Source organism: Botrytis fragariae, assembly GCF_013461495.1.
Source record: "Botrytis fragariae strain BVB16 chromosome Unknown tig00000101, whole genome shotgun sequence".
Classification (NCBI taxonomy): domain Eukaryota; kingdom Fungi; phylum Ascomycota; class Leotiomycetes; order Helotiales; family Sclerotiniaceae; genus Botrytis; species Botrytis fragariae.
This window is the reverse complement of record NW_023500996.1, coordinates 1,010,208-1,033,593: the sequence shown is the minus strand read 5'-3', so window position 1 is coordinate 1,033,593 and position 23,386 is coordinate 1,010,208. Positions and strand designations below refer to the sequence as shown.

The 23,386-nt window shown below is 42.9% G+C and overlaps 8 protein-coding genes across 8 annotated transcripts; 4 read left to right on the top strand and 4 right to left on the bottom strand.

Moving 5' to 3' along the window:
- Window positions 1–1,828: 1,828 nt before the first annotated feature.
- Window positions 1,829–4,352, top strand: Bfra_008970 (putative cellobiose dehydrogenase protein; the record flags this gene model as incomplete). Its single annotated transcript, XM_037339325.1, has 2 exons — window positions 1,829–2,002; window positions 2,055–4,352. The coding sequence occupies 2 exons, from the start codon at window positions 1,829–1,831 to the stop codon at window positions 4,350–4,352; spliced, it is 2,472 nt and encodes an 823-aa protein (XP_037190891.1).
- A 288-nt stretch (window positions 4,353–4,640) lies between these two features.
- Window positions 4,641–7,276, bottom strand: Bfra_008969 (putative phytanoyl- dioxygenase family protein; the record flags this gene model as incomplete). The annotated part of the gene is made up of 3 exons (XM_037339324.1): window positions 4,641–5,293; window positions 5,353–7,061; window positions 7,089–7,276. 3 exons carry the CDS (start codon window positions 7,274–7,276, stop codon window positions 4,641–4,643), a joined length of 2,550 nt encoding a protein of 849 aa, XP_037190890.1.
- Window positions 7,277–7,969: 693 nt separating this feature from the next.
- Window positions 7,970–8,478, top strand: Bfra_008968 (uncharacterized protein; the record flags this gene model as incomplete). Its single annotated transcript, XM_037339323.1, has 2 exons — window positions 7,970–8,132; window positions 8,189–8,478. The coding sequence occupies 2 exons, from the start codon at window positions 7,970–7,972 to the stop codon at window positions 8,476–8,478; spliced, it is 453 nt and encodes a 150-aa protein (XP_037190889.1).
- Window positions 8,479–11,021: 2,543 nt separating this feature from the next.
- Bfra_008967 (putative ca2+ na+ antiporter protein) lies at window positions 11,022–12,189 on the bottom strand (the record flags this gene model as incomplete). Its single annotated transcript, XM_037339322.1, has 4 exons — window positions 11,022–11,051; window positions 11,144–11,342; window positions 11,452–11,992; window positions 12,036–12,189. The coding sequence occupies 4 exons, from the start codon at window positions 12,187–12,189 to the stop codon at window positions 11,022–11,024; spliced, it is 924 nt and encodes a 307-aa protein (XP_037190888.1).
- Window positions 12,190–12,835: 646 nt separating this feature from the next.
- Window positions 12,836–13,855, bottom strand: Bfra_008966 (putative uracil-dna glycosylase protein; the record flags this gene model as incomplete). Its single annotated transcript, XM_037339321.1, has 1 exon — window positions 12,836–13,855. The coding sequence occupies one exon, from the start codon at window positions 13,853–13,855 to the stop codon at window positions 12,836–12,838; it is 1,020 nt and encodes a 339-aa protein (XP_037190887.1).
- Window positions 13,856–14,405: 550 nt separating this feature from the next.
- On the bottom strand, window positions 14,406–15,825 carry Bfra_008965 (putative solute carrier family 25 member 40 protein; the record flags this gene model as incomplete). Its single annotated transcript, XM_037339320.1, has 2 exons — window positions 14,406–15,538; window positions 15,600–15,825. 2 exons carry the CDS (start codon window positions 15,823–15,825, stop codon window positions 14,406–14,408), a joined length of 1,359 nt encoding a protein of 452 aa, XP_037190886.1.
- Window positions 15,826–16,349: 524 nt separating this feature from the next.
- On the top strand, window positions 16,350–17,955 carry Bfra_008964 (putative f-box protein pof7 protein; the record flags this gene model as incomplete). Its single annotated transcript, XM_037339319.1, has 2 exons — window positions 16,350–16,730; window positions 16,786–17,955. The coding sequence occupies 2 exons, from the start codon at window positions 16,350–16,352 to the stop codon at window positions 17,953–17,955; spliced, it is 1,551 nt and encodes a 516-aa protein (XP_037190885.1).
- A 955-nt stretch (window positions 17,956–18,910) lies between these two features.
- Window positions 18,911–19,795, top strand: Bfra_008963 (putative formyltetrahydrofolate deformylase protein; the record flags this gene model as incomplete). The annotated part of the gene is made up of 1 exon (XM_037339318.1): window positions 18,911–19,795. The coding sequence occupies one exon, from the start codon at window positions 18,911–18,913 to the stop codon at window positions 19,793–19,795; it is 885 nt and encodes a 294-aa protein (XP_037190884.1).
- Between the last annotated feature and the right edge of the window lie 3,591 nt (window positions 19,796–23,386).

Here is a 23,386-nt window from a genome sequence, read left to right as displayed (position 1 = left end):
AAATACAATATTTTACTTCATCCTGCACAATTTCGCCACTGCGAGGAAAGATAGGTGGAATCAGCACAATCTATATCTGAGAAAGTAACTGAGAAACTTGCGAGTCATAACCCCGAGATGCAAAGTCCGGTAATGACAATAACAGTCAAGGCTTTCAATAGTTTCGGGTTTCCAACGCCCAGATCAATCATCAAAATATTGACTGACATTGACCGAAGAATACTGGCAAGTGGAGCAGATATGGAGCCGATAAAATAAGATTCCACTGACACAATCATAGACTGCATCTGGACTTTGCGGAATGTTTTCCGTCTCGGCGCTGGTGGGCTTCCCTCTCGTGGTTGGAGTTTAGACACTTATGGCTCAAAGAACGTGGCAGCATGAGCATCTGACCTATGGATTTCATCCATTCTCTGCACCTCCTTTTTGTGCTTCATTGACGATACTCTAGATCTCGTTTGAAAAGGGCAAAGTTTTCAAGTCTCTCTCCTTATTCGATAACGCAGAGCAGAAGGAGATGTTTTGTACAGGAAACAATAGTGGATAAAGAATTTTCCGATTATCCGAAGCCTTGCGCACTCAATCTTATCAATTGGACAGTCCCTGGCAGAAGTTAATTTTATATATCGAGGACTCCATACACATTTCGGCTTTTTATCCACCAGATCCTGTTGAAAGTTCAGATGGAATGTTGGAAACACGCTTCTATTAGTATGGGGGTCTCATCACATTATTCGCGTGTGGTCAACGAATGACAAAAATGGTTTACCATACCCAATAACAACATTATTGATCCATCAAATCCTCACGAAAGCAAACTCCCTTTCCTTTTTTCCCTTTCCTTTTTTCCCTTTAATTTCCAAGATAGGCCCGAATCATGTGAAAAATTGGGCTAGATGCCTAATTTGGTTAGAATATCATAAAGAGAGTCCACAGCCACTGTGCATGAATTCAATGATGAAAAGTGTGGCTTGGTTGATCTTGGTTGCTTGAATTGCTGTATTGCCGTGTTCTTGATTTTTTCGATTTTTTTTGCCATGAAACCACCACAACTAACGAGCTTTTACATGCAGGAACTTCATCCTGGCATGATTTTGCCGTTTCTAGAACATACTCGGATGAACGTTTAAACTATAGGCCAGAAATGGGAATCCGAGTGGATCAATATTCCCTAGAACTCCCTGAACCGGCAAGATCCTGAAACGTCAAAATAGGCGAAAGAAAGCTTTTGAAACGTGCGAACAGGGGCTTTCCATAGCGAATTGTCTAGATGACGATTATCCAATTTACCAATTTACCCCTCAATATAAATTTATCTAATGACAGCCTCATGGCGTACCTTCCCCTCTATTGATCGATCCACATTTGAATGAAGTAGATACACGATACAAAACGAAACAAATGAGAGAGAAGGGATTAGGAACCTCAATCAAGCATGTACCAAACTTTACCGGGTCAGTGGACACAGTCGAGGCTCGAATAGATGAATTCGATGATCGAAGCTTTCTGGATCATTGACAGTGGATTAATTGCAATGAATTTAACAAGGTTAGGAGTATTTCGAACTTTTGAAAGTACAAAAAGGTTTGCGTCTGCGCAAAATTTGAGTTTTCCTATGTATCGCAAGAATTGTTTCTTTTCTCTCTTCCGTTCCTTCTCTCATTCCTTCCTTTGAGTTGTTGCCTTGACGGTATACATTCTTTGTCAAATTCATTCCTTTCTTAAACTCTCATTGACAGGTCTGGTGACCATTTTCCGAAAGTAACAACTTTATATACACATTCATTTAAATTCAACTATCGCAAGAAACACATCTCAAATCTTCAAGATGCGCACTTCCTTACTCACTCTTGGCTTTGCCGCCAGAGCTCTTGCTCAAACAGCTGTCTCTTATGTGGATGCCAACACTGGGATCACGTTCGAGGGTGCAACAGACACCACAGGATTCCAGTTCGGTATGGTCATGGAGGCCAATGCCACATCTGACTTCATCGGACAAATTGTAAGAACCTGTTCATCCCATGGTGACTGCTTAGTATGCTAACATTGATTAGGTCATCCCAAGTACAGCTGGTTCAGGATATGGAGGTGTTTCATTGACTGGTAGTATGGTTGGCAGTATGTTGATTGTTGCTTGGCCCAGTGGAACTGATGTCATTGCATCGTTGCGCGAGACCAGTGGATATACTTCTCCAGGTGCCTACGCAAATGCCACGGCACAATTGTTGCCGATTGCAAATGGTACCTTTGTCAACTCAACCCACATGTCATACACTTTCCTTTGCCAAGCTTGTATTGGAAACACTTATACTTTAGCGGCTGGTGCTGCTCAGGTCGTTGTTGGATGGGCTTTTGGTAACGGCACAGTCACAAATGCTGCCTCTGCTACCGATGCGACTTTCACTTATCACGGTACTGGATATGGTGATTTCGGCATTCAAACTGCCAGTGCTGCAAACGATAACTACGCCACGTGGGCTGCTATGGCCAGCGCTGCCACTGCCAGCAATACAACCGCATCTACCACTACTACCACTTGCTCAAACACTACCGTATCAACTTCTAACTCAACCTACGATTACATCATCGCAGGTGCAGGTCCAGCTGGTATCATCGTTGCAGAGCGTCTTGCCGAGAGCGGTGCATCTGTCTTGATGTTAGAGAGAGGAAACGTTTCCACCTATGCTACTGGTGGTAGATCCACTGTTTCATGGAACGACACTGTCACCCAATATGATGTTCCTTCTATGGCATACTATCTTACATCCGCTTCTGTCTCTGATGAATACTGCACTGACACTGCTTCCATGGCTGGTTGTATTCTTGGGGGTGGTACTATGGTCAATGCCTTGATGTTCGTTCGTCCACAAGAGGCTGATTTCGATGACAAATGGCCAACTGGATGGAAATGGACCGATGTCAGTGCATCCGCCGACAGACTCTATGAGCGTAACCCTGGTACTACCAACCCTACCTCAAACTCGCAAAGATACGATCAAAGCGTATGGAACGTTCTCTCTTCATTCTTGGGTAACCTTGGATGGTCCGAAGTTGATGCTATCGAATCACCAAACTCGAAGACTCTAGCTTACTCTCATCCACCATGGGATATCCAAGATGGTCTCCGTGCTGGCCCAGTCAAGTCTTACTACCCTCTCGCCACTGCCATGAGCAACTTCAAAGCCCAATTTAATACTAAGGTCGTAAGAGGTATCCGAAGCACCACCAACAGTACCACATTCTCTGGTGTTGAAGTTGAAAACTCTAACACTGGTATTCGCCAAATCATCAACCTCAATGCAGGTGGTAAGCTTATTCTCGCTGCTGGAGCCATGTCTACTCCTCGTATCTTGATGAACAGCGGAATTGGCCCAACCGATCAAATCACCACTGTGAAGAACGGAAGCAGCTGTGTTACTCTCCCAGCTGAATCTGACTGGATCAACCTTCCAGTCGGAAAGAACCTCAAGGATCACCCAATCTTTACCCTCACTTTCAACGTTACCGGTGCTATGGCTAGCAACTCCACCTCGTTGGCATCAACTGATTTCACCTCCCCAAGTACCGCCAACATTGATCTCTTCGCCCAACAAACTGGACCACTTGTTCAATCTGGTCAAAGATTGAACTTCTGGACTTCCCTCAACACCACCAGCGGAACCAAATACTTCCAAGGAACCTGTAACTCCCCAGCTAGTGGTCAAATCCGCATCAAGCTCTACCTCACCCACGGTTTGACATCCACCGGTGTTCTCGGTATTACCAGTTCCGGTGCCACAGAATTCACCACTAACCCATGGATGAACACCGCCGACGATCAATCTGCCATCGAAACCATTATCGACTACTTCCTCAATGCCGCCAAGAATAGCACCATGCTTACACCATCCGATAGCACCATTACCGGTGCTTCTTTGGTCTCCGCTGGTACCTACGTTACCGGTGATCATTTCACCGGTACTGCTATTATGGGTGAGACCAACGATGGAACTTCAGTTGTCGATACCAACACCCAAGTTTGGGGAACCGATAACTTGTTCGTCGTGGATGCTTCTATGCACCCTGATATGCCAACTGGTAACACTCAAGCGATCGTCATGGTTGCTGCTGAGGAAGCCGCTCAGAAGATCTTGGCATTGGCTGGAGAGACCATCTCCTCTACTGCCTCCACGACTTCTTCTTCATCTTCTTCAGGAAGCAGCGTTGCTTCAGCTCCAGCAGTTTCAAGCGCTGCTGCATCCGCATCAGCTGTTTCAGGAGCTACTACATCTGCTTCCTCAGCAGCTGCTAGCGCTTCCTCTGGTGATGATGACGATGATACCTGCCCATTCGGCTATGAGCTTGATGAATAGAGTATTGTAAGAACTTCAGCGTTCTGATTGAAAGGATACAGGAGGAAGGAGAAGGAACTATTTCTTTGTATATATATCCACATAGTTCTTGATAGCGTTATTGCAATTCATGTTAAATTTTACACTTTATATATTCACACACACCTGCTTGAAAACACCTTGCAGGCTTTACACGCTTTAAATTTTACTAAAGTTAGTGGAGCGATTGTCCTGATTTGATTCAAACTCTTTATTTGCTATTAGCGTTATACAAAAGACAGAACACAAGATTCAAACTATATAATTGCTTCACAAGTTCTCAAACGCTGTCGTTCCTTCACAGGGCTGAAGATAGTTATCTTCTAGCCACCCGTGTTCACCCTCCACGACCCCAAAATTGAACGCAACACGGCTCTTACTACTTTGATTCGCCTCACTCTTATGCATCAGATTACCATGCATCAATACCAAAGTTCCTGCTTTCACCTCCAACTTCTTATATTCAAACTCTCCCTTCTCATTCTTCTTTGGCAGAGTCGAATCATCTACCCCTTCAATGTGCGCATAAACCGGCTTTTCCAAATCAGTAAACTCTGGTTGTCCATTCCCATTAGTGATACAGCGTCTCGTAATGGGTTGTACACGATGACTACCCGGCGCGACCGCCAAGCACCCATTCTCCGTCGAACAATCTTCAAGCGCATACCAGAAAGTCGTACAACTCGATGGATTTGTGAATCCCGAACAGCCATCTTGGTGAGGAATCACACGTGCACCGACCTCGGCGGCTTTGACGATGATTAGACTCTGGTATATGCGTGGGTCTTTGTAGCCGAGGGATTTGGCGAGTGTGGAATGGAAGGGACTGAGGATGGCTTTTCGGAATGGGGGCATGACGCGGTGGATTCCGCAGCCGATACGTTGGATACGTTTTAGGGGTTCGACGTCGGGGTTGAAGCCATCTTGTTGAAGTATTCCAGATTAGTATTATGTAATAACGACTAGAGTGTGTGCAACTTACGTTCACTCAATGTGGCGATTGCTCGACCCACAGGACTCACGTAAGATTTCTGTCCTGGGAGATAGGCATGTTTCTGTACTCTCTCGCCGCCGCCAGCAAGTACTTGCGCTGCTTCATGCACAGTCTTAAGCAAGTGATCTTTTTGGCTGTCTGATAGTGTATCTGGAATGACGAGATATCCATTTTCTCTCCAAAACTGTAGTTGCTCGTCGCTCAAATTACCAGATTTCGCCTCGTTGAGAGCAACGTGGGGCGTGAATTGCAAATTGACAGCGGTGACTTGCGCTCTGTCAAGTGTTTCATTCGCAAAAACCCCATTGGTACCATTGGAAGCGATGGCTATTGGAATTGAACGACCTTGAAGCATTGCCAGTATTTGAGCTTTTTGAGCTTGAGAGTTCACCTTTAACATGATGGGGATGCTATTGGCCTCGTCATCTCCTGGCGAATGTAACTCTAGCAGTTGAGTCTTCATCTCCAAAACGTCTGGAATAGCTTCTGTAATAGCATCTTTAGAAGGATGCAACTCTAGTAACTGAGTTTTCATCTCCAAGACATCGGGAATCGCTTCAGTGATAGTTTCCCCGGAGGAATACAACTCTGGCAATTCCAGAGCGACATCTGTAGGGCTCAACGAATCTGGTATGGCTCCAACATCAGCTCTGCCAGCTTCAGGATTAGTGTTCTGGCTGAGCATCAATGTGAACAAAAGTGGACCGTCTTCACCACCGCCTTCAACGGATGAATCCTTGACATTTACATCATCAAATATTCCAGGCTTCAATTCCAAGGCAACAATTCTGGGATCCAAAGTATCTGAAATCGCGTTATTATTTTTGGATTCGGCACCCTTGTTGTCGTTGTTGTTGTTGTTGTTGTTGTTTGGAATGTTGCTGATACAATTGTTGTTGTTTTGATTGTTCAATAACAATGCGAATAGAAGTGGCCCATCACCACCGACCTCGACAGATGACTCATTGATATTTACATTATCATTGGCCACTGCAGACTTCAATTCTAAGGCAACACTCCTAGGATCCAAAGTGTCGGGAACAGCGCTGAATGCTTTTGTGGGGGTCTTAACGGTAGTTAGTGACAGGAGAAGTGGTCCATCCTCGCCGTCGGCGGATTGACCCTCAACAGTCTTCAACTCAAGAGCGAAGTCTCTCGGATCCAAGGTATCACTCGGTCGTGCATTATTCAATCTAGGGTCGGTCCCATTGTTGTTATTCTGATTGTTCAACAAGAGTCCGAACAAGAGTGGTCCATCCTCGCCGTCGATTGAGGATGGGTTGTTGTCAATTTCTTCTTCTCCATTTTCAGCGGAGGTTAGCTCGAGAGCAAAATGGTTAGGATTCAAGGTATCAGAAACAGCATTCTCTGGAGCGGGCTGAGCCGCGGCATTGGCGTTATTGTTGTTATTTCCCATCAGCAGTGCTAACAAAAGCGGCCCATCCCCACTTCCGTCGTATGTAGAAGGCTGACTAACACCAAATGCCTTTTTCGCATCACTTCGAGAGGATCTTGAACCGAGAGTAAAATTTTCAGATTCCAAGGCGTCAAAGACAGGCACAAGTTGATCGGTAGCACTATCACCATTGTTTTCCATCAAATGTGCCGAGAAAAGTGTTCCATTATCGTTGGTAGACTCATCGATAGCGGTTGGTGATTCCAAGACTGTCATCTTTGTTGAATGGTGTGGAAAGAGACTTGAAATAGATATGTTCGACTTTCACTCGACCTTGAATGGTGAGAAAAAGGTTCGATTTTCATAGTTTGTTTCAATCCTTCTTCTCTTATTACTCTTCGTGGCGAGAAAAGTTTTGATTTGCCTGCTGTGTTTCAACTCTCCTTCTCTTCTTTGCCCCGCAGTAGCAATATCGAACATCGCAAGGGTCATAAACTCCGACCCCACCTCAACCATGTAGTTCGCTCAGCCTCTGGAGAATGTACCGAATGAAGAAGATGATGCAGATCAGATTTAAGCATGAATCTTGGAACGATCCGCTTGGCAAGCCGATCGGATACATCACCTAACAGCCATCATCTATTATCCAATTATGATCACATACCAGATGTTATAATTGCCTCAGCCCCACCAAGGCTGTTGTTCAGCTGGATTATCAATCGCAAGGATGAAACGGAGTAGTAACGCATTCAGAAAATCGTGCAGATAATTTGTGTTATCAGCTGCGCTTGGCTGTGCTCATCTGATCGCCATCGTCCACTTTCCAATCAACTGTGATCAGAATGAACGAACACTTGAAAGAAACCAAGAAAGTGAGATATATAGGTGGGATACGGATGAAAAGCCTCACTTCCGAAGGGCAATCGATGTGTAGAGGCAGAGGTGGGGTGATCATGGCATCAATGCCCCTCTTTCGCAACCCTCAATTGAGCAGGCCCCAGGAACTTAGCATTAATACCCCTCTTTCGCAATTTTCAAATGATCAAAACCGAGGCACAGAATCGTGAGCCCATTCATATTGCGTCTACTCTCCCGAATAGGTTGGGCCAATTTCACATTTTTTACTCTTTTCGCGCGTTTTCAGCAACATATTCAAGACTTCTCGAATACTCTCACAATAGTGACTCCCAACGCCAGAGAAAATCCAAGATGTCCCCTCATAAACACCCCCTTCATGTACAGCACAAGAAGCATGGCGACCATGACCACATCATGAAACGCATGGATGCATACATCAAGGCATACAAGAAAGGCGACACGGAAGCCATCATGAAATACTATCATCCAACCAACTTTGTCTACATAGATTTTAGTATGATTTCCCATATCGTTATCCCTCAGTACTCACTAATGACATCTCTCACCCAGGCACACCCAACAATAAATCTGTAGGTCTCGCGGAAATCGCCTCGCATTATACTCACACCTTTTCCGATTTCTACGATCTCACAATAACCACTGCCTCCGTACATGGACACAAAGATTTCACAGCCTGGGAGTGGGAAATTACATGCAGGCCAGCGATATCTCCAGAGACGGGCGAGCGACTGCCGAAAGAAAAAACAGAATTGAAAAAATTGGTAGGTTGTACATTGATGTGGTGGGAAGATGATTTGATTATTAGAAATCATGACTATGTGCAGTTGAAGGATATCTAGGCGGAGATCGATGAGGGGCAGACTGGAGTATCTCTGAGAACGAATTGGTATGCGTGTAGCGGCAAATGTCATGTATGTAGTTATGCTTTGTGTTCAGTGTTTGACGCGATCGACATGGAGAAATGCCGGATGCGGGAATAATGTTACCTTGGGATTGGCTTTGTGGAATTTTACGGTAGTCGGATGTACACGCGGGCCGTTGTTATGATTTTATGCAATGAACATATTAAATAATGAAATAAATGATCAACACTTGTTACACGAAAACTGTTTGAGATGACTACCTGTCTATCCTACAGACCCCCTTCGCCGCATTATGCGATTTACAGGACCGTACACCAAACTTTCCTAGGAATAAGAGTACAGCACAATTCTCAGGACTATGTTCAAGTCTTCGAGAATCATATCTATCAAACACATACTAAATATGTACGTGGAATTCTACATTGCTTCTGGCGCTTTGAGATTCTGATGATCGAGTAACTTTTCCCTTTCGTATTGCTCTCAAGTCCTTACTTTGTTTTGAACTCCATGAGCATCTCTTCTTGTCCCTACGTTCAATCTCGAGACATATCACTCTCACCAGAATTTAAGATATATCATAACATCACTTGATAGATTGATAATGGATGGATCAGGGGAGAAGCGAGTGGAAAACGAAAATTAGCACAACTGTTTCAAGTATGACTCTCTACGAGATAGAGCGGAAAGTGTAGGCTAGAAAAGGAGGACATTCAGAGATTGATTGAAACAAGTGGACTGTCTAACTACGAGGATAAGAGCTCTTACCATTACTAATTAGTGCTAGCTCTCCCTGTTCTCGCACCACAAGAACCACATCTTTCAACGACAACTTACTTTAAAAACCTCGAATCACGCCACTTACCTTGATAAAATGATGAGATTGAACTCGCTTTGATGGCATTCGTTTATAATTTATCTTTCAAAGCCACAAATGGAAGAATTCAATGATGGAAAATTTGATATTACTTACAGCATTCTGCATAGTCTCTCAGCAATTGCTTGAAGTATCAACGTATTTGAAAAGCACCTTCTCAAACAACGTTCTCATCACCGGAAGTATACTATACACTTGAATCAGTTCCATATTGCTATCATATATCAAGATCAATCATTGCCCTCGCCGCGTATCAGTATACTGCTTCTCTGCTTATCTCAAATCTAATTCTCGTTCAAGAGTTTCATTTCTTCGATTGTCCATTGTAAGATCTCCTTTCTCTCTAAGCATTCAACTCTTAATCTTCCATTTAATCTTCCATCTAACCATCCCTTTTAATGCTCGACCCCCAAAACGTCAAAAGCGCCACATTCATTCCAGCAACCACAAACCAAAGCAGCCACCATTTGCCAAACTAATAGTATTCTCTCTCCCACCTCTCTCTCCATCCCAAACTCCAACCCTCAAAAGCCTCTCACAACACGTATACCAAACCAACAGCGCCGCAACAAAAACCAGCTCAACACTCATCACAACATTGCACCCCATCAACGCCTCCTCTAAGCCCCTACGTCCCATCACCGCAGCAATCCCAACCACCAGAATGATCACCATACATCTCGTGAGCAATCTTCTCCAAAACGGCGCCATGCGCTAATCCATCGCTCCTTCACAAATAAGTTGTCTCGCCACCGTCGTCACGATGCTTGCACTAACGCCGCTGAACAATAATCCTGCTGCGAAGATCGGAGCACCCTAACCATAAACTTGGCAAATTTCTATAATAATTTTGCCACTTGTTTGGTAGATCGTAGGGGAAGGTGCTTTCGCGACGAATGTAAATTTGAGGAAGAGTCTTGAAGTTCACTATCAACCACCAAATTGATACTAGACTTCTTCTCATTCGAATGCTTCGATTCGAAATCGTTGCTCGCAGGTTCGGCTGAAGAAATGTGAGTTCCGGGTTGGTCCATGCTTGATGTTTTGAGGACTACTCGAGAAAAGGGGTGGCCGATATATTTTCAAAACATATGAGAGCCATATTATAGATTTGTGTGGCGCCATTTTTGCCAAGTAAATTTAATTGGTATACACATCTGTCCCGTCGCAGGCTTGATCAGGCGCATTTATCTCCTATCTAGTTATCTGATCTCACGGGATGTATAGATCACCAAAGTAACACATGGTAGGACAAAATTACCCAGCTTTTCAGCACGCGCTCATATTCCGCCATCTCGAGCCGCTCTCCTGTTTTCTATGCCACCTCTCTGAATGTGTGAACATGTGATGCTCATTCATCACTAGATAAATGCTATGCGGTGCAACTTTGAGCATTCAACTTTCCTGCGACATAACGAATATAAAAATAAAACCGTGCCGTCATTCCAGGTAGAAGTAGAGACGCCTTAGTACCCAAACTGTGTTCTGACACCAATCATCTATGATGTGTCAATAAAGTAGGAACTGGACTTGAGCCTACACTATCTCTATTTGATACCGAAAGCTACAGGTTCAGAACATCTAACTGAGAATCACATTTTCACCAATAGGGATTCAGCGACCAAAAACGCCAAATTCAAGCCCGCTAATACCCAGCCCGTTCATAATCTACTCTCTATGAATATAATCTCGCAAAGTATTACATTGGATTCTCATATGCAAGCCACCTCGAAAGCCCCATGCTGTTTATCAAATCCTCCAAATTACCGGTGAGAAACAAATGCTCGCGCATAATGTCAATAGAAAGATATTCGAGCCAACCTTGTTCTCTAGAATGATTCCTCCTTGCCTTTTCTCTCCAGATAGAACAACGGCAAGGTTTTCAGAAAGTGTCGTCGCAATGGAAAGAGTAATAGTTCCAATAACCGTAGTAGAGAGAGAAAGCGAGGTTGTTAATGACGTAATACTATAAGATCAGATATATGCTGAGAGGAGAAGTGCAAAGAGACCAAGTATGAGATGTAGGATATAGTAGAAAATTGAATGGAGTGTCCCGTGTTGAAACTTGAAACTACCTAGTATTCTTTTGTCCAATTTCTTTGTTATGTTCTTCCACAGACTCTCGGGGCGCAAGATTTTCATATTCATCGAGAGTCTGTGGCTTGGCTTGCAGTCTAGTGCTACCTGGACGCATAGGAAAACGAAACTTTACAAACACGCTCTCATCAAAGCCCTTCTCATCTAAAGAAGTATCACTGCCACCATCTGAATCATCCTCTGGTGCAGAGATAATGCCTTTATATATCGCATCTATTATAGAGATGCCATTTATCACAAAATCAGCGATAAGCGTCGCTCCCACCATTCCGCCCCCTTGATTCGAAGAGAAAGGGAAATGCGGAGAAAATAGAAGTGGCAATGACAAGAATGATGGTATAGATCTTTGAGCTCTTATCAAACGTAATAGAAGCCGGAGAAAAATCAGACCTAGGGGAAAAGCACCTCGAATAGTCGAGATGGATGATTCAACGATATTGCCAATTGCGAGTGAAGATTGATGCTGAGAAATGGCTGCAATAACCAAGATGGTAACTCTTGTCACTTTTTCCAATGCTACTGTTGACGTGAGTATTTCCATTTACTTCTTCCCATTCCGCACCAGATGTCAGCAACGCAATCAATGTGGGTGAGACATTCAATCGAGCTGCTATGATGGCGGTATTGTCAATAAACTTGTCGGCGCCAAATTCGAGGACGAAGAGGCCACTGATGAATACTGCAATAATGAAAGCAATATCATTCAATTCTACCATATTTTGAGATGTTCAGATATCAGTTGTATTTTCTTCGAAGAAGCAACTGTGAAGATAGGAAATCCTGCAGAGAGGATGGCACCCACCAGTGATTATTTCTCGGAAGGATATACAACAGGATTTGCAATGCTGTACGAACCCGAATCAAGGTTCGATCCATGGGGTATCCGCGATAATCAGTTGAAAAGATAAGAGAATAGTTTGATGAGACTCAACAAAACATTGAAGTAAACCGAGTATCAACAGTTCTTGTGGAACAATGTACCACATACAGAGAGTCATTACAAGTCCCCTAAGGGGTGAGAGGTATATCAATGTAGTATTCTATGTTATACGATAAAATGTATGACCTTAGTTACCCAAACATTGAGATGGGCTAACAAATGAACTCCGATTCTCTCAATACCCTGCGCCGTTAGAGAACAAAACGAACTTCTATCATCAATTTCATAAAAAGGCGGACTGAACTCATATAGCCAAGGAAGTTCCATCATGATAGAAACCATTGCAGTGACGTTCATTACCCAATGCTTAAAATCGAACTCCCTTTGCGTGCAATCCTAATTGGAGACGAGAGCTTGTGGTCACTCGAAAGCGCTAGCCAATTTCCCCTCTAAGATCATCTCCCACAAAATATTTCATCACCTCAAACGCCCGCTTTAGCAGCAGGAATATCCAAACTCCAATCAATAACTGCATCTTCCCCATGATGCTCAGTCAACCACTCATTCGTCTTCTTAAAATGCCCACAATCAAACCATCCCCTACTCGCACTCAAAGGACTAGGATGTACACTCATCAAAACACAATGTTTCTTCCTATCCACTTTCGCAACTCTTTTTCCTGCAGGACTTCCCCATGCCAAAAACACCACTCCTTTGTTTCTTTTAAGAGCAACTGTATCGATGACTTTTTGAGTAAATCTTTCCCAGCCATGGTTTGCATGGGAATTGGCTTGGTGAGCTCGGACTGTAAGACATGTGTTGATGAGAAGGACACCGCGATCTGCCCAGGGAGTAAGGAGACCGCCATTATTTGGAGGAGGTTTGAAGTCTGGATAATCTTTTGCGAGGGCTTTGAATATGTTCTTGAGTGAAGGTGGAGCCGGTGTAGGAGCGCGGACGGAGAAACAGAGACCATGAGCTTGATTAAAGTTATGGTACGGATCTTGGCCAATGATTACAGCTTTGACGGTGTTGAAAGGTGTATGCCTTGACCTGTTCATTGTTTTGATTAACCATTTGTTACTTGAGCGCAATTGAACGATTGAATGAAGGCAAGAATGTAAATACCAAGAGTAAACATCTTCCATCGGAGGAAATATCTTATCCTTTCCCTCCAATTCCTTCTTCAAAAACTTCTTTAATTCCAGAAATTCTTTTCCTACAATTTCATCTTTTAATACAGCCAACCAGCTCTCATGTAGTGTTTCAATCTCCAATTTCAACAAATCCTTCTGCTCTTCTGTTAATGTAGCTATCCATTTCTCCTTGTTGAATTTGAATGCTGCTGCTGCTGGTGCAGTAGAATCTGCAGAGTTACCAGATCCTTTGGCAGTTGAGGATACGGTTTTTGGTGGACCGAAGAATGAAGTAATTGATCCGTTTGCTTTAGGTTTTTTGGCGTCGTTAGTAGGATTTGTGGTTGCTTTACGTTTGAGAGACATGATGGGAATTGGAGGAAAAGGTCGATGATGAAAAAGGAGTAGTATAGACAGTCTGATATAGGTAATAAGTAAATAAAGATTCGTTTGGATAGAATATACGAGATACAAAGTCAGCTCTATGTAATCTTGAATATTGGGAAAGTTTGAATTTCCCAAATCTATGATGCAAGTTTCGCGTCAGAGCACCTTAAGACGCGTAAAGTTGATTTACTGGGGTACGCGGTATCAGCGCTCTCAGAGCCAAACAAAAGTCTGGGGTAAATACGGGTCGGGTCGTAGTCCTCACTCATCTTCTCACTCATCTTCTCAATCACCCTTTCACTATAGTCATGGATTGATATTGCTTCCTGTTCTTCAATTTTCAAACTTTGGGTATATTAATCTCGCTCAAGTTATCTTAGTTTCTAGGATCTCTAATACTATACAAAATTCCGGATACCTGCTCAAAATCGCTATGCTTCTAGACGCTTGGTATTACAATTCCGTGTTCCCTTTATGCGCCAAACCAACCAACCTTCCATTCGTCCAGAAGAGGGGAGAATTCATTTCATCACTCGGTTCCTCGCTTTAATTCCGCTTTCTCATTCACACTCCTGAATGCTCTCTTCCCTACTTCATAACAACTGATCATAATTGCACATGCTGGAGCGACCTTTAGAGTCCTGGCGACCCATCCTTTCCATAAACCTCCGAGACCTTCTTCTTTGAAGATGTGCATAAGAAACCTTGGCATGGATTGTTCTTCAGGTGCTAAAATCTTTTCAACTCCAGCGGGTGTTTTCCCTGGTTCCTGGAAGATTTGTTGACGTGTTTTTCCAACATCGAAAGGCATAGTCAGAATAGAAGCAACTGCTCCAGATGACGCCCCAGCAATAAAACTATCTAGGAATGTCGCTGAGTGATTTTCTCGACTTTGTGATCTGGTACGTATTTGACCTCGAGAAGTATTCCGATCATATGTTCTCCCACGACCCCGCTCTCGCGCATCTGTCAAAGCCCCTCTTATGGATTCATAACCCCACCAGTAAATTCCAGAAAATGGAACATCCCTCCAAAGTGTTAAAGTTAATCCTCGCCACAAAGACGTATAGCCGTGAAGTGAAACCATTTCGCCGACACTCTTCACAGTTTCCGAAAAATGCGTTCCTCCAGTTGCCTGACTAGCTTGCATTCTCGTTCTAAACATTTCGATCGGGCTGACAACTGCAGCGGCTATAGTCCTGGCGGAAGCGCCAGCAGCAAGAGGGGCGTAATTGTCATTGAAAATGCGATTTATAGGACTTTGGTTGTTGAATCTTAACCAGTCGTATCCCGTAAAGTAAATTATGTTCGAAGGAACTGTCATGACCAAAGTAGGTGACAATCCTCGCCATAAAGTCGTGACTCCTTCATTCCGCGCAATCTTTCTCATCCCATCGAAAGTTGAATTATAGGTTTTTTTTTGTGTCTCTTCAACGGCACATCCAACACCCTCCATTGCGCTTATTCTAGGCGCAGCCATACAACCATCGCTCGTTGTGCCGCTGGTAAAGAAAACTTCTCGACAACATGCTGTTATTCCTAGATTTGGTGGTAATGTACCGAAAGTTTGAGGGGAGGCCAGAGCAGCTTTTCGAATCGCTGACAAAGGAGATTGGGAAGGTTGTGACTGTAGACGGACCCTAACAACATCTAATGGCGTAACTACAATAGAAGTGTTAGTTGAAACTTGTTATAGATTTCAAATGCTGGGTGGCGTACGTACCCAATAATGATGTTAATAGACTTCCAGACATTGCCGAGATCATCTTTTGAGATGCCGTGATCTCAATATCGACATCATCATTATCGCCTGTCATGGCTACAGTTCCTGATTCTCCAGGTATTGGATCATCTCCGTGTATTCTGTCATGTCCTAAATGTTCGGATTCAAAAGTTGTTGGGATTCGGTCCCCCACAGATGAAGGGCGACTATCCCAAAGGCCGGACATAAAAGATTTTGTTTGAGTGGAATGACGTCGAATTGACGAGTAATCTTGAGCAATTGCGATGTGAGAGTCAAGGTATTGAAGAAGGAAATCAATTATTAACGTTGTTGAATCATGTATGGTTGTTGTATTTGTATAACTTCAAAAAGACGGGAATAACGGCTTAAATTCTACTGATCATCATGATGTAAATTGAATACCTAATGGGTAGTTCGTTTTTCTTATTGTAAGTTAGAACTGTGGAATTGAATAGACCGAAAACTTAATTCCTCCCGCCTTCGATCTTAGAGTTCTCCACTGATCAAAGAAAAAATTGGGAGCGATAACGGATCTTGCGGCGATAAGAGGTGTTGTAATTATGTCAGCGGCGATAGATAGCGTTCGCGTCAGACCGAAGAATTACTAGGTCACTGTTTACTTCATCTCATACTAATATATGGTGAATAGCAAGATCTTTTCCTAATACGTTTCTATTTCACTCTCTCTCTCTTCAAAACATCATATACCTATCATCCTAAATTCATAGTATGGAAGACTCGAATCCCGAATTGGAAACATTCCGCAAGCAATGGCAGGAAGAAGTGACTAGACGGACAAATGTTGCCCAGGCATATCCTCCAACCCAAGCGGCTGGTCCATCTAACGTACCACAAAGAGCTCCACGGACAAAACATGTTCATGAGAATATTAAAACGGGAGATGAGGATATCGTTGAGCCTCAAACATTGCACTTTGACGAACCAAGTGGCGCCGTTGGTGCAGGAGAAGAAGATGAATTCTATCCATACGGTAAGAAGAATGGCAATAGTGAGCCACAATCAGCTTTGGAACACTATGAAAAAGCGGTAGAGAGGGAAGGTCAAGGTAGTTTAGGAGACAGTCTTGATCTCTACCGCAAAGCATTTCGGGTAAGTTTGGTTCCACATGAATTCAACCTACAAGACTTTTGCTAATTATCATAAGCTTGATGATCAAGTTGATCGAAAATATAAGAACAAACATTTCCCACCATCTGCCTTCCCACCGAAACCTACAAACACAAATCCATCCAATGCATCTGCCACAGTACCCAATACCGCACACCACTCACCAGATGGGCCCCCACAAACTATCAAACAATTGATCGAAAGCTTTTCGGATTTATCAATTGAACCATCGCCACCAGAAATTGAAGGGACACCGGCGCCTCCATGTCCAATTGCAGATGTACCTGATGAAATCCTATTACAAATATTCAAAGAAGTAGCAGTTAGGGATGTGGCTGACCTTGCACGAATCACACAAGTATGCAAACGCATGGCATATCTCGTAGCGACGGGTGAACAAATCTGGAAAAGAATATGTCTTGGCTCAGAATTCGGATTCGAAGCAATGCATTATCAATGGCAAACAGAAGTCACAGGAGAGCTTCTTGAAATCGAGCTTCAATTACTTTTGCCCTTGGAAGACTCAGGTGAAGATCCTATTTCACCAATGCCTCTCAGCAACGATACCGTCACCCATTCCTTACTCCAATCAACTTATTCTTCATCCTGGAAACAAATGTTCCGCTTACGTCCCCGCATTCGTTTCAATGGCTGCTATATAAGCACCGTCAACTATATTCGACCTGGGCAAGCCTCTCCTTCAGCGGTCGCTTGGAATTCTCCAGTCCATATCGTGACCTATTACCGCTACCTTCGTTTCTATCGCGATGGCACATTAATCTCTCTTTTAACCACCAGCGAACCTAGCGAAGTCGTTCACCATTTGACAAAGGAACTTCTTGAATATCACAGGAGAAATCAATCTTCACATCTTCCCTCTGCTGTGATGAGCGACGCTCGTCGTGGACGTTGGCGCCTATCCTCGATCAATGATTCCCCTTCTCCAGATATAGATGCTGAACCCTCTTCCAAAGTTGGAGGGTCAGAGGGTACATTGTATGTGGAAACAGAAGGCGTCCATGAAAAGTATTTCTATAGAATGGAATTGAAGATGACTAGTGCAGGGAAGACGGTCAAAAATAACAAATTGGCTTGGAATGGATTCTGGAACTATAATCGCCTAACGGATGACTGGGGAGAGTTCACGTTGAGGAACGATAAAGCTTTCTTTTGGAGTAGAGTGAAGAGTTATGGAATGGGCGCATGATGCATTGAAGACATCAAACGCAGTTTTTATGATTTTCAGAAGAGCGAGTTGGATAATAGAAAGATCATGATTAGATTTGTGGTCGGTATCGGAATGAGTCACAACTAAGAACAAGATGCCGATATTGAAATATGACATGACCTAGACGAGTAATGATTATGATACTGGAGTTGAACAGCATAGAATACGTACAGAAACAGAAAATAGGTAACTGTATCAAGTAATGGGTGGTTATGTTGGTATTGAATCTTGTCCTTCGTGACGCATAGATTTATGCCAAGCAAATTTGCATATCCAAGGAGTACAATCCGCATGCATATTTAAGTTAAAATCGAACACCAGTACCAATTAATGATCAATCCTCAAAATCTCACAAGAACCAATTTTGTAACTGAACGGTTGCACCCCATCTCATCTCCACAAGTAAACTTTCTCCGCCCAGAGATATCCAATTCCCCAAACTCTATAAAGTTTAGAGCAATGGATATCGTGCCTCAAACGTGCCTCGTACTTACTCTTACTCGCTTTATTAAACCATTTCTCCGAATCATCGCCGGATAAAGGAATCACGTGTCGCTATGACTACAAACTTCCCCAACGACCCACTAATGGCAGTGAGCATAAAAGTGGTCAAAAAGAGTCATCGGCTGTGAGAAAGATTGAATGTATTTTAATGGCGAGCAGGTTGTCTACTAAGTCGACTTTATTGTTGAATACTATATCCGTACACTCAATTCGATCCATTTGCTCCGCTCGCGAAGTCATCTCCCAAGCAAGGGCCTTCTCCCTTTCTTCCACCACAACCGAGCCTTTAAAAAATTTCAATCCTCCACAACATCGCCATCTGGCCTCAATCACCAAACTCTCTCCACTCCAAACGCAATCCTCTGTTCGAAGTTTCTCAAGCTCTCCACATCCATCTTTCGCAAAGGCTTCCACGAAGAAATCAGTCAAGATGGTTAAAGCAGATGAATACATCCTTACCCTTTCCTGTCCCGATCGTCCAGGTATCGTCCATGCAGTCACGGGATTTCTCTCCCAGCACAATCTCAACATTGTTGATTCGCAACAATATGGAGATCCTACTTCCCTCCGCTTCTTCATGAGGGTGCATTTTGGACCTCCTGCATCATCCACCTCGGACGCCTCAGCCAAGAAATTGAGTCTCGAGGAATTAAAAGGTGCTTTCGAAACCATCGCCCAGGAAATGAGTATGGATTTCCAACTCTCTTCTCTGGCTACCAAACCTCGAGTTCTCATCATGGTTTCCAAAATCGGTCATTGTCTCAATGATTTACTTTTCCGTCAGAGTATCCAGCAACTGGGTATCGAAGTCCCACTTATCGTATCCAATCATCCGGATTTCGAACCCCTGGCCAATACCTACAAGATTCCCTTCCATCATCTCCCTGTTACCGCTGCTACCAAATCAGAGCAGGAGGGCAAAATCTTGGAATTGGTCAAGGAGAATAACATCGATTTGATTGTTCTGGCGAGATACATGCAGGTGTTGAGCCCCACGCTCTGCACGGCGATGAGTGGGAAGATTATCAATATCCATCATTCTTTCCTGCCATCGTTTAAGGGCGCGAAACCGTATCATCAGGCGTATGATAGGGGTGTGAAGATTATTGGGGCCACGGCACATTTTGTCACGAGTGATTTGGATGAGGGTCCGATTATTGAGCAGAATGTTGTGAGGGTGGGTCATGGATTGAGTCCAAAGGAGTTGACGGTTGAGGGAAGCAACGTGGAGAGTAATGTTTTGGCGACGGCGGTGAAGTGGGTTACGGAAAGAAGGGTTTTGTTGAATGGTCATAAGACGGTGGTTTTTAATTAGGTGGTGGGTTGTGAGGGAGATGATGGGAAGGATTACTGTGTGGAGGGGATGTATATATGATATGATATGATATGATAGGAAAATATGTAGGTAGGAGAAGGAAGGAAAACAAAAGTCCATTTATTGCATACTTTGTAAAACCAAAGATATCATTCATATCGTTCCCTCTGAAGTCAAAGTTGTGCAACATTATATATTCTTCATCCCCTCTAGCATTTTCATTCCTATCCCCATTACCGCAGACTAGCCAAACATATTATCAAACATCGAACCGGTATCGACTGGTATATACTATAAGTCCAGTATAGCGCATCGTGGTATCATTACTCTTGGCGTTATATTATGGGGTTGGAAATTTGGAATGAAGAGAGGTGGGTGTTTTAGGAGATGTAGAGATGGAGATGGAGATGAAGATGGAGATGGAGATGGAGATGGAGATGGAGATGGAGATGGAGATGGAGATGGAGATGGAGATGGAGATGAGGAGGAGTAGGGGGATGTGGTCATCTGAGGAGAGAGTATTGATAGAGGGAGTATTTAGTATCTAGTATTTAGAAATTTTGGAAATGGGAGGAGGAAAGTTGTGGGATGAGGATAGATTTTGTAGAAGAGGAGAAGAGGGGGGAAGTGTTTTTATGTTATATTGGGATTGGAGGGTGTGTAGATGGGTTTATGTTTGTATACGTATATGTGTGGAATTATGAGTTAGGATAGAGAATAAGGATGAGGATGAGGATATGTATGGTTATGAATTTGTGTTAAAGAATGAGAATAAAGATGGGGATGAGAGGGAGGATGAGGATGAGAGGGAGAATGAGAGGGAGAGGGATAATGAGAATGAAGATACCTGACGATACCTTTGTACCTAGTGGGTGAGAATAAGCTGTAATGTGGTAGCGATGTATAACATATCTATCCGCGAAACGTAGGAAGGAATTCGAAATCTTGGAGTATTTTGATTTTAAATCAAAGATAACCTTGGGTATATAACTATATGAAAATATTCCATATTTCTCTAGAGATACTACTCCTATCTACCTACCTAGTACAACTAAAAATCATAACTCAATATACCATACACCATATACCACACATCATACATCATACTCGACTTTACACCATGTAAATATAGATAGATAGATAGATATATAGATATATAGATATGCCTACGACAATGTTCAATTTGGGAGAATGTTTTTCGATATGTGTTACATCACTTCCTTTCTTCTCAATGGTTTATTTTAAGAAATGGAAGCAGAAACAGAAATCGAAATAGAAATGGAGATTAGACAGGTGGGGATTTATGCGCATTGCATTGTGTTGGATTGCGCAAGACTTGATTTGACTCCACTGCATGAATGATGATGCGAGATGGATGGAGAGATGGATGTGTAAAGTTGAAGATTGGAAATGGAAATTGAAAGGGAGAGGGAGAGGGGGAGGGGGAGGTGTAGAGGGAGGATGGGGGATGAATAAACGAATGAATAAACGAATGAATAAATAAATAAATAAATAGATAGATAGATAAATAGATAGATAGATGAATAAATATATATAAAAACGAAATTAAAGAAAGATCCAGAATTAGAAGATCATATATACCTATACCTATACCTACATAAAAATACCCACCCACCTACCTACTCAACATCCAACTTACATCAAGACCAAAAAATCATTCATCTATTTGTTCGTGCCTGAGATCCAGCTATGAGTGATCATGATGATAATTTTTATACCCAACACCAGCAGTAGCACCAGCTCAAGTCTTGAGTCTCCAGCCTTGTGAGCATTTTTGATATCTACTAGCTTGGTAGATAGATAGGTAGGTAGGTGTGTAGGTAGATATCATAGTTTTCTCATTATAGATAAGTCGAGAACTATAAAACTCTTTGTATCCTGTATACTTTCTAGCTCATCTCGTTTCATCCCATCCCATCCCATCTCATCTCATCTCATCTCATCTCATCTGCATACCTCTCTCGCAACTCAAAGCAAGCCTCATGGAATGATGAATCGATTGAGTAAGTTGAGTTTGTTATGGGTGTAGCATTTCACACGTGTGACTTTTTTTCATCCCGAGTTTTTGAGATGTTTATTTTTACGTTTATTTTTGGAATTTTAGAGGGGCATCTGAGGTAATGTCATGTAATGTCATGTCATGTAATGTAATGTAATGCAGTGAGTATACTACAGTGCATGAAACAATGAGATTGAGTTGTTTATGCTATGATATGTATGTTATGGATGCTTGGATGCTTGGATACTATGATTTTATTTGATTTTGTTAGTCTGGTGGGTGGATGTGGTGGTGTGTGGTCTTGGGGCTCGTGCGTGGGGTCTGTGGCTGTGGCTGTGTTTGGATGGGAGGGATGGGTTTTGAGTTATTGGGTTTTGAGTTATTGGGTTTGGGGTAGGTGTTGGATTTTGGGGGAACACTTGTGTGTAGATTTTTGAATTTTGAATTTTGAATTTAGAATAATGGAGGATGGAGGATGGAGCATGGAGGTATGCAGAGTATATAAGAGGTGGATGGGTAGTGGTGGGTAGTGATAATTGTATTGAATGGGGTGGGTTAGTAGATACCTACTATCTGGGTAGTCTGTTATGTACCTCATAGGTAAGCAGAGCATAATATCTAGAAGCAGAGCATAATATATAGATATATATAGATATAAGTCTCTGGGTAGGTACTTTGTATATTATTGATTGAGTTTCAATATCGGTAGGTGCTGCTACCGGTACGGGAGGCAGTGAAATCATTGTACTCGAGGATGAAGTATAGATTGATATCATCACTGAGATATTACATCATCGTCATCATACCTAGGTCGATAGATAGAAAGTCGTTGAGAAAATAAGCTTGAATGATCAAAATCCCACTTACATGCGTTGGCAAATGCAGGTTGTAGCTTGGGATGCGGGAGTTGAGTTGGCGACATGGGTGAGGGGTGGAATGGGGTGGGATGGGATGGGATTGGTGGGTTGATTGGATGGAGGAGAGGGAGGGAGATAAGTGAGGGGGGGATGGGATGAAGGGGAGATATATGATTGAATGGGAGGATGGTTCGAGGTTGTCGCGGAGTCTTGGGATATGTATGTGGTAGGTAGGTATGTAGTAGGTAGGTATGTAGTGAGAGTGGATCTTGATATGTGAAAGACTGGATGTGTGATGCAGTAGACCACGAGGAGATGATGGATTTTATGAGGAACCTCACGTGGAAGGGGAATGTGATATGGTTGGAGAGGAGAGTAGAAGATGAGTACTTCCCTGGTATATATTATATGTAGTACGTGTAGTATACATGTACTCTGAAAAAGCTGTTAACCATATTGAGGAATAAAGTCTTTGTGTAATGATCTGGTATGTATGTACTTGCCCCTCGGTTACTTTTTTGTTCTAGCAGCCTTCGATGCATAATCAATGTTAATGAAAATCATTAAACCTTCCATTGATGTAGTCAGTCGCATGTCGTATGTTGATAATTATCCAGGTTATGGAGATCTATAGTCTTGCATTCCTGTGTCAAGTGTGAATGTGGTATTGAAATGATGTATGATTTATTTGTAACGTATTATATTGTATTGTAA